This window comes from Populus trichocarpa, chromosome 19 (genome assembly GCF_000002775.5).
Source record: "Populus trichocarpa isolate Nisqually-1 chromosome 19, P.trichocarpa_v4.1, whole genome shotgun sequence".
Lineage (NCBI taxonomy): Eukaryota > Viridiplantae > Streptophyta > Magnoliopsida > Malpighiales > Salicaceae > Populus > Populus trichocarpa.
Window position 1 is genome coordinate 13949644 of NC_037303.2, and position 15318 is coordinate 13964961.

At 35.9% G+C, this 15318-nt stretch overlaps 2 protein-coding genes across 7 annotated transcripts; both read left to right on the plus strand.

The window, feature by feature from the left end:
* The first annotated feature begins 1421 nt into the window (after positions 1-1421).
* Positions 1422-8644, plus strand: LOC18108590 (protein STRUBBELIG-RECEPTOR FAMILY 3). 3 transcript variants are annotated; one of them, XM_052449648.1, is made up of 17 exons: positions 1422-1593; positions 1962-2136; positions 2466-2643; positions 2750-2821; positions 3443-3508; positions 3616-3687; positions 3775-3846; positions 3931-4002; positions 4079-4144; positions 4290-4355; positions 5277-5710; positions 5800-6206; positions 6629-6900; positions 7220-7358; positions 7636-7772; positions 7858-8014; positions 8161-8644. In XM_052449648.1, exons 2-17 carry the CDS (start codon positions 2013-2015, stop codon positions 8257-8259), a joined length of 2433 nt encoding a protein of 810 aa, XP_052305608.1. In that variant the 5' UTR covers positions 1422-1593; positions 1962-2012; the 3' UTR covers positions 8260-8644. The 3 variants fall into 3 exon arrangements, with proteins under 3 accessions (XP_052305608.1, XP_052305609.1, XP_052305610.1); XM_052449649.1 differs by having other exon boundaries at positions 2514-2643; XM_052449650.1 differs by lacking the exon at positions 1422-1593 and having other exon boundaries at positions 1987-2136; positions 2530-2643.
* A 572-nt stretch (positions 8645-9216) lies between these two features.
* On the plus strand, positions 9217-14309 carry LOC18108591 (secretory carrier-associated membrane protein 1). Of its 4 annotated transcripts, XM_024591389.2 has the most exons (13): positions 9217-9603; positions 9992-10057; positions 10696-10797; positions 10890-10952; positions 11295-11328; positions 11417-11539; positions 11898-11960; positions 12036-12129; positions 12986-13031; positions 13114-13181; positions 13439-13487; positions 13675-13740; positions 13835-14309. In XM_024591389.2, exons 1-13 carry the CDS (start codon positions 9550-9552, stop codon positions 13919-13921), a joined length of 915 nt encoding a protein of 304 aa, XP_024447157.1. In that variant the 5' UTR covers positions 9217-9549; the 3' UTR covers positions 13922-14309. The 4 variants fall into 4 exon arrangements, with proteins under 4 accessions (XP_024447157.1, XP_024447158.1, XP_052305611.1 ...); XM_024591390.2 differs by lacking the exon at positions 10696-10797 and having other exon boundaries at positions 9243-9603; XM_006371534.3 differs by lacking the exon at positions 9992-10057 and having other exon boundaries at positions 9247-9603.
* Positions 14310-15318: the final 1009 nt, after the last annotated feature.

A 15318-nucleotide genomic window follows, 5' to 3' on the forward strand; every position in this document is an offset into this window, starting at 1 on the left:
AACTGTACATAATTTTTGGGGATTTTTACCACAATCATGAGTGCCATCCTCACTTCCAAGCCCCATAGACAGAAACACCCCATTCCACGCGCCATCATAGCGCGTAAAACACTATTATCACCAAGCCAGACACATCGTTAATGGTGCGTTTGGTTCTTCTACTCTCGATTTCATCTTATTTGATCTCTATTCTATTCTTTGTTTCAATATCACCCCTCTTTTATTTATTTATGCAGTTATTTGATCATTTTGTGAACTTATGACTTAAGTACAATTGTATCAATAACTGGTTTAGTATTATAATAGATGTTATTTTTTAAAGTATTTTTTACTTGAAAATATATTAAAATAATATTTTTTAAAAATAATTTTATTCTTGACATCAATACAATCTAAAAATATGAAAAAATTAATAATTTGAAGCAAAAACTTTTTTTTAAATTTTTTTAAATGTAAAAACAAACATACTCTAAATCCGGGCATTAAATTACACTAGTTGCTTCATAGAATAAATTTCAACAACTGTTAATATAACAAACAATTATTAAAATTATAATTTAATTTTCTCATATTAAAAATAACAAGATCAATTATATTACCAACATCACATTAAATTCAATAAAAAAAAAGAATGTGAGCAATAGTAAGTTTTTACTATTTTCAAATATGCTAAAGATTATGCTAGGTTATTTTGAATTTGATGGGTCCTTTTTTTTCCAACAATAAAATTTATTTTTTAAAAAAATTATGTACATCAAATTCCTTTGGAATGATCTTAAAAACAACCCTTTTATATATTTTAAAAGAATAAATACCTTTTTATCTCAGCCTTAATTTCTTTTTATTTATTTATTAAGAGGTCTGTTGAGTCTTTGGACTACATAATAAAGGGGTTATCTTCCATTATATAATAATCAAATAAAAAATAGTTACTAGATTTGGAATTACTTCCATTAAAAAAGTCACTAGATACACATTAAAGGATTTTAATTTTAAAAACATTTGTTTAACTTTAAAGGCAATTATATCAATTTTACTAGCAATTATGATAAAAGTCTATAGATAAACAGACATTTAATTTAAATGACATTCAATTCAATATAAGTAAAGATATATCATAATTGCAATTTAAATTAAAATAAATGTAGTTAAGTATATATAATAGTAAATAATGTTATTATAATGTATATTTATCATAAAATTTATTTTAATTATTTTTTAGATAAATTCCATAAAAAATTTATTTATTTGTAGTGCCCATAGAAAATAGAACTTGATCCTTTAATGAACATGAAAGGATCCAAATCCAAAACAATGAAAATAGAGGGATGATATTAGAGCACAAAAAAATTCAGGTAAACTAAACTAAGAACTAAGAACAAAATTCAAAGAAGACACACATGAACATGACTTGCACTACTCAGACACACAAATTGTTCACAGCTCTTATGCACTCCTACTTGACTGGCTTGTGGTCTTAGAGAGAGAAAAACACAGAAGGAAGCAAAAGAAAAAAAATCCTACCTCTCTTTTTCTCCACATTTTCTGCTCAAAACTCTCTTTCTGCAACTCTCTTTACTGTTCTTTACGGAAGTAAGTTCTTTTTCTTTTTTATTTGGATTTGGTTGCATAAAAAACTGTGATGTAATGTCTGCTTACGTCCATTTCTTGCTCTCTCCATCTCTTAATTCTTTGAATCTTAGCACTTAAGTTTCTCTGCTCTACTTTTAGAAAGAGCTTCAAGAAAGTAAAAAAATAAACTTTCTTTCATTTTTTACTGACAACAATTTGCTTCATTTAAGCTTGACATTTGTCAACTTTGTGTTTTTTCTGCTCATTACTGGTTTTTTTGTATGTTTTTTGTTGTTGGGTTTTCATGGTTTGAGTTGTTGAGCTTTGATAAGATCACTAACTGTGTGTTTTTGTGGTTTTCTTTTGTGGGGTTTGGTGGTTTTTTACAGATTGGAAAAGTGGTATAGAGAAAGAAGAGATAATTGAGTTTGGGAGATTCGATGGGAGTCAAGAGATCTGGTAAAAGAGAGGACTTGAATTTGGAGATCTATGGAAAGTTTTTTACCGCGTTTGTTTTGATCTGCACAGCAAGAATTTCAGTTGGTGTTACTAATCCAAGTGATGGTAATTAAGCTTGACTTTGTTTTCTTTTGCTCTTTTTTTTCCCCGGTTTTCTTTCAGCTGTTTGGTTTATGAGAAAATGTGGGATACGAAAATAAAGTGAAGTTTTTAGTTATAATTACAATGGTATAAGCTATCAAACCAAGGTGGAAGAAGTGCTTTGATTGGTTTGGTAAACTTTCTGTCTTGCTTTAAGTTTAATTTTTCTCCAGCAACCAAATCAAGATTACTGGTAATTAGTGTGCAGTTTGGAGCTGGAAATGAAGTATTTGTCACATTTGTGTGCGTGTGCATGCGTGTGGATATAGTTGCTCGTTAATTTTGTTTTATAGTACATGGAGCTTTGAATCTTATCACCGGCATTGTTTTGATTGAATTAGTTACTGCAATTAATAGCTTATACCTTTCTCTGGGATCTCCTGTACTGCCTGGGTGGGTCAGCATTGGGGGAGATCCGTGCGGTGAAGGGTGGCAAGGCGTTCTATGTAATGTTTCAGAAATACAATCCATGTATGGAACTCTGCTTTAGTCTCTTCATGTTAATTGCAATTTTTCGGTATGGATAATGTGAAGCTGTGTAATGATTTTTTTTCTTTTAAAACTTGCTGTTTTACAGAGTTCTTAATGGTGCAAATTTGGGAGGAGAACTCGGTGATAACCTGGGAATGTTTGCTTCTATCAGATCAATGTAAGTGGTAGTCTCTCAATCTTTGGGAGCAGAACTTGTGCATATGTGCATAGGTGTGAGCTTATGAACGATGTGGTTGCCTAATTGAAACTTCTGTCCTTCCACCCCCAAACATTTTTTAACCTATTCCGTTGATGCTTTTAGAATCATCTGTTTTGATTTTTATTTAAAGTGTGAGGAACGGAAGGGGCATTTTACATGTGCCTTTGACTGTTATTGACTACAAGAGGCATTGAAGATATTGCATGGGATTGTTTTACATGTACAGGTGCTTTTAGAATTTGAGCCGGGGTTGCTCCATTGCTTACTTGGAAAACACTGCATTGTTCGAGCAAAATGCCAATGGCATGGCGCTTTATACTGGATATCATTCTGAAGATCCTTAACTACTTTACAGGAGCCACTAAATGTTATTTATCGACCCTTAAATGAACGGTCTAAATTTCCTGATACCCCAACTTTGCATTTCTAGTTGTTTGCTTCACTTTAGATGAAACTCAGAGGATGTATAGCCAAAGTACATAAACTGCATTTGTTTGAATATTAGGCAATATTCGTTCTTGTGATATTAATGGATGCTGACATTAATCTTTGTGTTTCTTTTCTTTTATTTATTTCCAGAGATCTAAGCAACAACAATATAGGGGGGAGTATTCCATCCAATCTGCCTGTTACCATGCAAACCTTGTATGCTTCCCCTTTACATGAGATAACATATTTGTTTCTTTGATTTCATTTATCAATTCTGGGTACCCTTTTATGCAACAGCTTATGATAGTCTTTACCTTTGACAGTTTTCTTGCAGACAATAACTTCACCGGAAGCATCCCAGATTCTCTATCATCTTTAACTCTATTGAAAGACATGTAAATTTCAGCTCCTCTTTTGCTGGTGTTGATTCCGACTTGTCTCAGTTTTGTAATGCTTATATCCTAACTTTTTATGCCCCGCAGGTCTCTTAATGATAATTTTTTAAGTGGAGAGATACCGGATGCCTTTCAATCTCTTCCAGGGTTGATCAACTTGTAGGTTCTATTTTTAAAGTTGGCTTACTTTTCCAGTTTTATTAAAGGTTCTTTATGGTTAGTGTAACCACTTATTTTTTGCAGAGACTTGTCCAACAACAATTTGAGTGGACAGTTGCCTTCTTCTTTCGTAGATTTGGCTAGTCTTACAACCCTGTAAGTTGTCACAACAAGTCCATTTCTATTGCAATCACTTAATCTCCACGTGTAACGCTAACAACTTAGTTGGCAGACGCTTGCAGGACAATCAGCTGTCTGGGACCCTGGATGTTCTACAAGATCTTCCCCTGAGAGATTTGTACTATTCCTAACCATGTCTCTTATAATTTTAAATGATAATACTTTGTTACTTATTCAGGAATTTCATTGTCTAGTTTCGTATCCTGAATTTTGTGGAATAATTCTCTGCCTTACTTTTTGTCTCTTTGCCCCATTTAAAACAGGAATATAGAGAATAACCTGTTCTCAGGACCCATACCTGACAAGCTCCTGGCCATCCCAAATTTCAGGTGAAAGTCAAAATGTATTTCAGTTGAAATAGAGCTTGATGTTTGTCAAAAGCATTCATGTATCCATATGAATTGTGCCATCAGGAGGACTTGAATTGTTGAATGTTTATGTCAATGATATATCTTGTTCTCTCAATTTAGGAAATTTCTGGTATTTGATAGTTCTTGACAGTTGTATGAAAACTCCACTAAGGTTATATCTGTGAGTGGGTTAGTAGAGGATGTGGGTAATGATTAACGCATTTCCATTGCCTTGTTGCAACCAGAGTATGAGCAATCAAATGAAGTGTCTCTTAACAATCAGGTCCTGGAAATCGTACCAGGTTGACATGTCCAAACAATTCAGACTGATCATGTTGTTGACGGGGTGGTCTATTAGAAATGCATGGATTTTTTTAAGCCAGGATTTTTTTTGAAGATAATAAACATGCGAAGAAACCTGTGATTCTCTCTTGGAACTTATGGGGAATAATACATCCAATTCATGTATGTGGTAATTGAGGTGAATCACATAATTATATGCACATATTTGTGCCTTACAGAACTGGGAGCTGGATGAGTTCTTGAATGCCTGTCAGAAATTTGCCCAAGTTGTCTGAGCATTATTGATCATAATGTGCACAATTAAATCTTGACAATGGCATGGAAATTATTCCAGAGGGACTTTCTGATCTCCACTTTCTGATGCAGCAAGTCAAAAAATACCATATGATTTTTATGGCTCCTACCAGCTATTAAATCTTTAGGCTTAATAGCCATGATGGAGGCATTTGCTTTAACTTGCAGTCTACTGTGTTTGGTATCTAAGTTCATAGAACTGTGCAATGTTGTTTAAAGTGAATAGGAAGCCTGTTTTGTGTGGTTTGGAAAATTTGGTTATCACTTGATTCATTTGTTTGCTAATATGGTTGCTTGTTGCAGAAAAGATGGCAATCCATTCAATTCATCCACTTCTCCAGTACCTGCACCCATGTCCCCACCACCATTGACACCACCACCACCATCAGCACCACCACCACCTTCAACACCAACACCACCATTTTGGGTCCCACCATCTCCTCCTTCTCGAAAAACACCTGGGAAGCAGGCTGATGGGCCGTCTTCAGCAGAGGAATCGAATTCTGGAGGAAAAAAATTTCTAACTACTAAAAGATTAGTTTGGATATCCATTGCAGGGGTATTGTTGTTTGTAATACTGGCATTAGCACTTGGGCTTCTTATTCCAAAATGTAGCAGAACAAGGAAGGAGGCCAGTAGAATTTTCAAGCAGCATCAAGTTGGTGCTTATAAAGGCAACAGAGAGAACCCAAGGGACAATGGATCCTCAGCCCAACCAACTAATCAGATTGAAAAAGGCAAATGACTTATTTAACTTGAATCATCTGCTTCCATTGGAGATTTCAATTCTTTTGATCACTGACATGTTCTAAAATTTTTCTAACAGTTCCGAAGGAGACTTTACAGCAGCCAAAAGAGGACCATCCAAAGCCGCAAAATGTGCACAAGAGAAATGAACCTAAAATGGACCTTGCACTAAAGAGGGATGATTATTTAATAGACGTGAGCAGACTAGATTCAGATTTCACGCTGCCTCCGCCGCCTCCTCCACCTCCACCACCACCGCCACCACCTCCTCCTCCACCCCCTGTTGAGAATGTCATTGTTAAGCCAAATGTTCCAGCTGAAGCAAGCTCAGGGAAGCCTTCTCGTAAAACTCGGACCCTCCTCACTTCTGCTAAGTCTTTCACCATTGCATCGCTTCAACAATACACAAAAAGCTTTTCTCAAGAAAATCTCATAGGAGAAGGCATGCTGGGAAGTGTTTATAGGGCACAGCTTCCTGATGGAAAGGTATGTATGATCTTTTATTATGATCGCTGTTGTTTGTAGCAATTTATTTATGGAGATTAATGAGCCAAGATATTCTATCAGTGGATTTGCTGTGTTATTATGTTAATTTTATTGTTTTCTTCATGACTTTGTTCCTTCTCTCTCTCAAAGACTCACTTTTTAAATCAGTTTCATTGCGTGCTCTTTTCCTCAATTGCCTAAAACAATTGATTTTTAATTGTTGAAACCATTATTACAAATCCCCAAACAAAATATATCAATGAGCTTTAAAAAGTTAGAACTTTAGTGGGTTGGTTACTCTTACTGCAACCCTCTTTTATATGGTGCATCTATCTGATTAAGCAGCTCAATTTTGTTGTAAAAAAACATATAGTTGAATGTCTTTGGTTTTCAACCTTTAATGTATTCGGTTGCTTTTGTAGCTTCTTGCTGTCAAGAAACTTGATAAGAGGACTGCAGAGCAGCAGAAGGAGAACGAGTTTATTGAATTGGTTAACAATATTGATCGGATCCGACATGCTAATGTCGTTGAGCTCATGGGTTACTGTGCAGAGCATGGCCAAAGGCTTCTGATCTATGAGTATTGCAGCAGTGGCTCTTTACAAGATGCACTACACTCAGATGATGAATTTAAAAGGAAACTTTCCTGGAATGCCCGCATTAGGATGGCACTTGGAGCTGCTAGGGCCTTAGAGTAAGTGAACCAACCACTGTGATAGAACCAGCTGTCCTTAGAAAAAAGTCTAAATTAACTAGTAAGAAACACGAATTCAAAGAGTGTGCATGTAAAGAGAGACAGATATGAATAGCAGAAAATTTAAGTCTTCTATTGCTATATCAGATGAAAAGACATAATTAAGTAGTCCAATATGCTGGAAATGGTTTATAGATTCAGGTCTATAAAATGGTCAGCAGTTCGCAAACAATCTTTCTATGGGATGAAGGTGGGAGGTGTGTGTTTTTTTTTTTTTTTTTTGCCTCTTGTGCATACTTAATTTGTTCCATGTGTGAAGGTATTTGCACGAGGTCTGTCAGCCACCTGTCATACACAGAAATTTTAAGTCTGCCAATGTTCTTCTTGATGATGATCTTGATGTGCGTGTTTCGGATTGTGGTTTGGCTTCGTTAATATCATCAGGGGCTGCCAGTCAGGTAAGTCATGCTCATACAATCAGGCAGTGGTCCATGTTGAAATAGAACTCTCTTGGTAGTTGACTTTCAGACGTGTTAAATTGAGTTAATTTGCGGAAATTTATCTACCCATGAAAGTGCAATTAGAATATAAAACAAAATGAATTTTGTTGATCAAGTTGATAGCAATTGATGTTTTTCAGTATTTGGAAAAAGCTCTTCAATTGGTTTAGGGATGTGTATAGCTTTTTGTTTCAATGTCCACTTACTATCCTAAAATAGTTCCTCTTATTTTCAGTTGTCAGGCCAGCTGCTAACAGCCTATGGTTACGGGGCTCCAGAATTTGAATCAGGAATTTATACTGTCCAGAGTGATGTTTACAGCTTTGGTGTGGTCATGCTAGAACTTTTAACAGGCCGGAAGTCCCTTGACAGGTATAAATGTAAAAACATGCTGTGTTTGTTATCCTATGCAATTTTTTGTTTCTTAAATGTCCCTCTTTCTTCAAATTTTGCCTAGGACACGGAATCGAGGTGAGCAATTTCTGGTGAGATGGGCAATCCCCCAGCTCCATGACATCGACACATTGTCAAAAATGGTCGATCCCTCTCTTAATGGAGAATACTCTGCCAAATCTTTATCACACTTTGCCGATATCATTTCCCGCTGTGTTCAGGTGAGAATTACACTGTTGGTTATGGTTTCCACAAAGACTTGATTCATCATTAACAAGTGAATGCCATCTAGTTGTAGTCATAGATTTTTTTTCCTACGTAAAGAAATATAGGATCAGCTTTACCTAACCACAATGATATCTTGCAGTCTGAACCAGAATTCAGGCCACCAATGTCTGAGGTTGTCCAGGATCTAACAGACATGATAAGGAGAGACCGCCCCAGCAAAGAATCAATCAGTGACTGAGTCAAATTGGTACATAGAACTTGTGATTCAACTTGTGAATGTAAAGCTTTGAAGTATTAATCTCCCACAATGTCAACACTGGAAGATGCATCATCATCCGTAAACAAATGCAGCAAGCTAACACAATAACTGTTCACATCCACATCTCAAGTTTATACCTCGGAGAAGTCTTCAAGGTAGCTGTAGCAAGAAATGTGAACAATCCATTCTTCTGGTCAAATCATTTGTGATTTCATTGTTCATTAAATCATGCAACCAAGCTTTGCTTTTGCAGAAATCTGCTAGCCAATTGTTTTGTATTATTATTTGTTGGCAATTCTTGACAATGAAATTTTGGTGCAATGCACCTGAATCTGAGTGAAACTTAAATTTAGCTCCAGCAAAATCCATATCATTCAGGTTCGATGGATTTTTTCAGTTCAAATGAACGGTTTGAACCCATGCTCATCCTTGAAATGAACAAGGAATTAAAAAAGGTTACCTGGCCTCTCTGTTGTGGGGTTAATTTTTGTTTGAGAAAATGAAACTTAGATAATGAAAGAACACATTGGTCTAATAAAATATAAGGCTGATGGCGACTTGCAATGCTCTTGGTCACATGGAAACTTGTATTTTTAGCTGTAACATCCTGGGAAAAAACCAAAGGAGCTATAGGGTTGACCCGCATGGCAAATTGCTTGATAGGTCTGAACTGGCTGCAAACCTGTGTTGATTGTGACATCTTGACGGTGATCATGTGTCTCTTTCATTTTTTTTTTTTAAAATTAATTTAATTTCTTCATAAATCATTAGCTTCTGGAAGAAAGAAATTGATGACTCGTTATCACCGAATTTGAAAATTGATTTGGGCTATTGAGTTAAATCCGAGGCAAACTCCGAATGGGGTTTTATAACTATACCTAGAACCCTCCATTTAAAGTCCTAGAAAGTTGTTCTCTTTTTTTTTTTTAAAAAAAGAAAAATTCTATAAAAAACTAACCAATTTTCTGAAAAAAATAAAATAAAAAATCAAATCTCGGTTCAAACCGAGTTGACACGGAGTCGATCACACATATATAAACTCGGCACCTCTCTTCCCCCTCTCTCCCGCGAATATTTATCTTCCTTAACGGCCAAATTTTTTTATTTTTTATTTTTTATTTTTCTCATTTTCACCGCTTCGATTTCACCAATCCGTCTCTTCCTCTCCATAAATTTGAATCTCTAATCAGTCACATTTCCTCCTCTCAGTTTTCGATATCCAAATCTGAAATTACGAGTTCAGATCTGGTGATTACTCAGTAAGAACTAATGAGTCGGTACGATTCGAACCCGTTCGAAGAAGAAGAAGTCAATCCTTTCGCTGTACGTCTAAATATACGTATTTTACTTGTTACATCTGTGTATGATTATTAGTAATATTCGCGTATGTACGTAAATTATACGCGTATTCTTTTTCGAAATTTTGGATTCTTCGTAATGTAGTTTTTTTTATTGTGTTGTTTGGTTGCTAAGAAAATGCGGAGGATTTTGAGAGAAAATTGAAGAAGCTCGGATCTTATTTAGACTAGAAAGAAAGTCACCCTCTCTCTCTGTTTTTTTTTTGCTTAATTAAGGAGAGTTGTAATGTTAGTACTTAATTTAGCAATATTAATTATAGATTTACATTCTAATTATTTTTATTTTTTTAATTTGAGTTGTTGAGATGAAGAAATGAAGCTCTTATATTTTGCTGTTTGTTTGGTAATGGAAGGATCAAGGAGGAAAGGGGAAAGGATCAGGGCAGTCAAATTATGGCGGAGGCGCGTTTTATATGCCTGTAACTTTCTGTTTCTCTCTTAATTTTCAGCATTTTAGAATGAGTTTGGGGCCGCCGTGCTGCTTTGAACATGGAAATTAAGTATAATGTGTAGGTGTAATATGATGGAAGATGAAATTTTTCAGTTGGTTGTAGGATAGTTTGTAGCATTGTTGAAGCGAGAAAGTTTTTCGCTTTCGAGAAATTGTGAATCTTTTTTGAGTTGCTATATTTTGTTTGTATGTTGGATCTGAGATGGTTATAATTGCTAGTCCAATATGAATCTCAAGTCTGGATGCTGAAACTTAATCTTAATTACTTGTTCAGTAGGAATGGAACCCGAGGATGAAGTTAAGAACCTGTAAGTGACATGCAAGGAGAAATGGGAACACTAGCTAATAATGCTTAATGTCTCTCTTAAAACGTAACTTTTTTTTTTATGGCCAATTTCTTGTTTAGTCACTGTCCTTTATGGATCTTCTACTTGCTGCTGAGTGCGAGTCCCAAGCTACACCTGGATATAGTGTGGCAGATTTACTTGTTCTTGCATATGTATGGATGTTATGAATTGGTGGTGTGCTTATTTTTTGGTGTAAAGATTCTCCGGTAATGCTGTTAACTTATTCTCGTGTTTTGCTGTATTCTTGCAAAATTTCTAGAATCCCGGAAGTGTCCCCCCTGCAACTTCAAGGCTTTCACCCCTTCCTCACGAACCTTATGATCGTGGTGCAACCATAGATATTCCCCTTGATTCTGGAAAAGTACTATAAATTCTTCAAGAAGTGTGTTCATGTAGTCACATTATCTGAATGTTGCTTTCTTAATTTTGTTTCTGTTCTTTGTCTGACTCTAGGAATTAAAAGCTAAGGAGAAGGAACTCCAAGCGAAAGAGGCTGAATTGAAGAGGAGGGAACAGGTGAGTGCTCTGTTATAGTGGCTTGTGTACATAGGTGTTTACACACGCGTGCTCTACAAGAAGTTTGGTCATGCAGTCACATTATCTTAAGGTTGCTTTCTTATTTTTGTTTCTGTTCACACACACACACACCCCAACTTTATTTTGGAAATCAATAGCATGTTCAGGAAAATCCTGTTTGGCCAAAGATTGTTGATTTTCATTGTGTTGTCCTTGTGTCAAACTTCTAGAATCCATGAGTTTTGCAGTCAATGAAACCTTGAGAGTCTCGCAATTTCTTTCATTTTTAAACTGTATTATCCTCAATGGTAATTTAGAATCCATTTTCCTTTTCTTTTCCAGGAACTAAAACGGAAGGAAGATGCAATAGCACGTGGTATGTTTATCATATTGGTGTTTTATTTGTTGATAATGAGGCTGTGCATGGTGATATTTAGTTTAACATAATGTTCTTTTTTTGACAGCTGGAATTGTAATAGAGGACAAGAATTGGCCACCATTTTTTCCGATTATCCATCATGACATTGGAAATGAAATACCAATCCACCTACAGAAGATTCAGTATGTTGCATTCACAACATTTTTGGGTATGTTTTAAATTCTACTTCTTGGAAATTCTGTTTGATGGCCACTTGTCATTTTTTATTGTTTGCTGTCCTTGATAATCAATTTTGTTAGGTAGTTCGTCAAGTCTCAGTCCTGTCAGCGAGAACCAGGAGACAAGATTTTCTAACTGTTGCATTTTCATCTCTAAGATGGACGATGCATCTTAATTGTCAGCATTTCATTTTGTTTAGTTGGGTTTTGGTCATTCCTGTGATCGATCCTGTAGCTCAAATTGTGTAAAACAGTTTGGTTTAGTTGGGTAGAGATGGATCAATTTGAGAAATGTTTTAACACAAACAACTATCAGCTGTGTGGTAACTTAATATCATGAAATTGCAGGTTTATTTGTCTGTCTTTCATGGAATATTGTAGCTGTTACCACAGCCTGGATAAAAGGGGAAGGTTGGTGCAAATCCATTCAACATGTATAGTGCATGATCACATTACCTGTTTGTCTAAACTCGTTTTCTTTTCTAGGTCCAACAATTTGGTTTCTTGCTATCATCTACTTCATATCAGGGGTTCCTGGAGGCTATGTTATGTGGTATCGCCCTCTTTATCGTGCAATGAGGTGTTCTTCTTTGACCGTTGGCCAGTGAAATTTCTTCTATAACTATATCTGTACTTGTATAGCATGTGTTTCCTATTCTGGCTCTATGTTTTTGAAATGTTTCTGGATGCTGTAAGTATTTAAATATGATTATAGAAGCTTGATTCCTGTGTTTGCAGAAATCAGAGATAACCTTATGGATAGTGTGGAAACCTGATCTTTCATGTTCGATAATAATGAAGCTGTAAATGATGATTACTTAGACATGGTTGATGACATTTCATATGTGAAAGCATGATTTGAATTGAATATTTGAAGATCCGAAGTATCGTCTTGTAAAAGAATATATACTTTTTTGAAATTGTGGGAAGAATGTGATGTTGTTCACTGGTATGACCTAAATTTACGAGGGAGGACCAACCAAAAAGAGGGGGAGAGGGAGGTGGGGAAGCTGAAAAAAAGGGAAAAAAAAGTGCAATGCTGTGTAGGTGGGATCATGTGTAGTTTATCTTCTGTGAGGTGGCATGCTAGCTTGGGAGAGAATCATAATCCTGTTATGCTGGATAAGAATGATTGTCAGACAATGATGTGTTTTGAACTTTGTCCTTGGTATATGATGGATGAACGGGTTCAGATTAGCTAGATCCTTTTTTTTTTTATTTAGCATCATTAGACAACTATGGTAATTTTTGTGTGTTATTTTAGCACTAGGCTAATGAAAAATATAGGGAGGGGTCTTAAAGTACTTCCTCCAAACGAGAATTTGATGGTTTTACTTCTACAGTTGTACTAGTCTTTTTTCATTTGTTCATTATATGCATGCATGATGAATTGATGTCCCTACTTTTATTTAATTTTGCATCAACTCCTTTTGCAGGACAGATAGTGCTCTGAAGTTTGGATGGTTTTTGTTGGCTTACCTGGTAATCTCATTTATGTATTTCTTTCCCTTTTGAAGATCCTCTAGAAAATCCCTCATTTGTTGTTTCTGTGCTCTCCATGCAGCTCCACATTGGCTTTTGCATCTTTGCTGCTGTTGCCCCCCCAATTGTTTTCAAGGGGAAATCTCTTGCGTAAGTTTCTTTAAGATGTTGCATTGAAGATGGTTCTTTTGCTAGAGAATCAAATACATCATAGCTTGTTTGGAAAATGAAGCAACTATTCTGGGCAAGGAGGATTTTCTCACTCATTCAAATTTCATATTATCGTTGTTTTCCTGGAGTGTCTTTTCCTGAAATTTTGGGTGGACCGATGGGGTAGAAATTATATTGATCTGATCTTCTTTTAGTTTCTCTACTCTGCTAATGTTTGTTTGATCTTTTGTGGACAGGGGTATTTTGCCTGCTATTGATCTTATGGGCAGCCATGCTTTAGTTGGGGTAAGTTTTCAGCTTTGGTTGTTCATTTCTTGATAATATCAGTGTACCTGCACTTCCATTATGAAGTATTTTCTCACTCATTCTGAGCATAATGGGAGAAATGCATTTACATATTTGATCGTGAACTGTTATTATGTAGATGTCCAAGCAAGTCTCACTCTAATAACATCACAATTTTTGTTTGCAGATATTCTACTTTATTGGATTTGGATTCTTCTGCGTTGAATCACTCCTCAGTGTCTGGGTTATTCAGGTTAAATAAATCCTTTTACGACTTGTGCATGCAACGCTTACTGTTTCATTATGGCTTTGCTCAAGATTCTTTGTTTGCTGGTCCTGATTTGCAGCAAGTCTACATGTATTTCCGAGGCAGTGGAAAAGCTGCAGAGATGAAGCGGGAGGCCGCAACAAGGACCATGATGGCTGCCCTATGACAATGCTCCACTGGACAAAAATGCTATTCTTGGATGGAACTAGAAGACTACGCTTCTTGCCCACCTTTTCCCTTCATACATAACGCGTCTTGCTTCAATATTAACCTTGTTCATGTGTTCATCTTTAAATACAATTCCCAAACAAAAGAACTTGACAGATTAGAAAATTGAATAGGATCGACTTCTAGACTCTAGAGTATTGTGTTCAGCCGAGACGTAGACTTAGACAGAGGTTGATACATTGTTTCTCCCTATAAAATGATTGGCACTGTATGTGAATTTGTTTTGCTCTTCTGGTGATTGTAAAGAGAGGCAAATGCCAAGATCACAACCAGTGGTCTTAGGCTTTAAGGGGTTGATTCAATACAAAGTTGGCCTGTTTTGTTCATGTCCAGCCATGGAAAGTAGCAGGAGAGAACATCATCTCAATACTAGAGGACATGAAATCGAATCCTTCGGGTGGTCACGAACAGCAGATGCAGGAAACTTTGGTGTCGACGGATTGTCTCCGCATCGATTGCTCTTGAATTTTGAACCTGTATCGATTTTGTTCATGTCCATCCATGCATGTGTGCATTCATCACATAAATTCTGCTTAGTAATGGAGTCATGGATCTCCTCCCTTTCACTTTATTTTATTTGTAGATCTCGGTTGAGCCACTTTGAGAAGGTTTAGTCGGCCGAAAATTAAGCTCGGCTGGGCCTTTTGTTTTAGGTCCAGCTGGGTTTTTTTTTTTCTTATACCATCACACTGACTATGCATATAATTGAACAGCACAAAACCTTTAGTTTGTACTTCTTAGGATCTGTTATCGGATAAATATATGTGAATTTTGTATTTTTTTAAAAAATTAATCACCACGAATATTGAAAAGTGCATCTTATATTTATAATTCCAAATATCTTCATAGAAAATAATCAAAAGTAATAATTTAGTCACGATTAGTGAAACATTATGTAAAATATTCAAATTCGAAATATGAAATAAATTAATTAGATGTGTTATTTTTTATACTTGTATATGCGCGTATTGCGTAGTTGAATGATGCATGCGATTGACGAGGCATGATCTAGTATAATTATCGCAGCCTTTTCAAGATGCATGAACTTTTCCAGGACAATGCTGTCAGGACAAAATCCAGACAAGTATTATTCCTTGAGATCTGGAGAAGAGATTTTTAATGATTTATAACGGATTTCCATGCCAACATTACACTTTCAACTCGCTCTCTCTCCTGAGATGCTAAGATTGCAAAGTTTTGTCGGACAATCAACCACTTCCTTTTCAAGTCTTTCACCTGAGATGCCAAGGTGGCGAAGCTTGGAACTAACAAAACATGAGCTTTTCATGTTGATACTGCCGACGACATCACCTCTTTGAAGCCGAATTAATTTCC

What these genes read in the sequence shown, in the direction of transcription:
- LOC18108590 (XM_052449648.1), top strand. Translation starts at nt 2,013, where the DNA reads ATGGGAGTCAAGAGATCTGGTAAAAGAGAGGACTTGAATTTGGAGATC. An exon ending in CTTCCAGGGTTGATCAACTT is followed by an intron (nt 3,847 to 3,930) that starts GTAGGTTCTATT and finishes TATTTTTTGCAG; the next exon opens with AGACTTGTCCAACAACAATT. An exon ending in GGAGCTGCTAGGGCCTTAGA is followed by an intron (nt 6,901 to 7,219) that starts GTAAGTGAACCA and finishes CCATGTGTGAAG; the next exon opens with GTATTTGCACGAGGTCTGTC.
- LOC18108591 (XM_024591389.2), top strand. Translation starts at nt 9,550, where the DNA reads ATGAGTCGGTACGATTCGAACCCGTTCGAAGAAGAAGAAGTCAATCCT. An exon ending in AAGAAGTCAATCCTTTCGCT is followed by an intron (nt 9,604 to 9,991) that starts GTACGTCTAAAT and finishes TGGTAATGGAAG; the next exon opens with GATCAAGGAGGAAAGGGGAA. An exon ending in GGTTTTTGTTGGCTTACCTG is followed by an intron (nt 13,032 to 13,113) that starts GTAATCTCATTT and finishes CTCTCCATGCAG; the next exon opens with CTCCACATTGGCTTTTGCAT.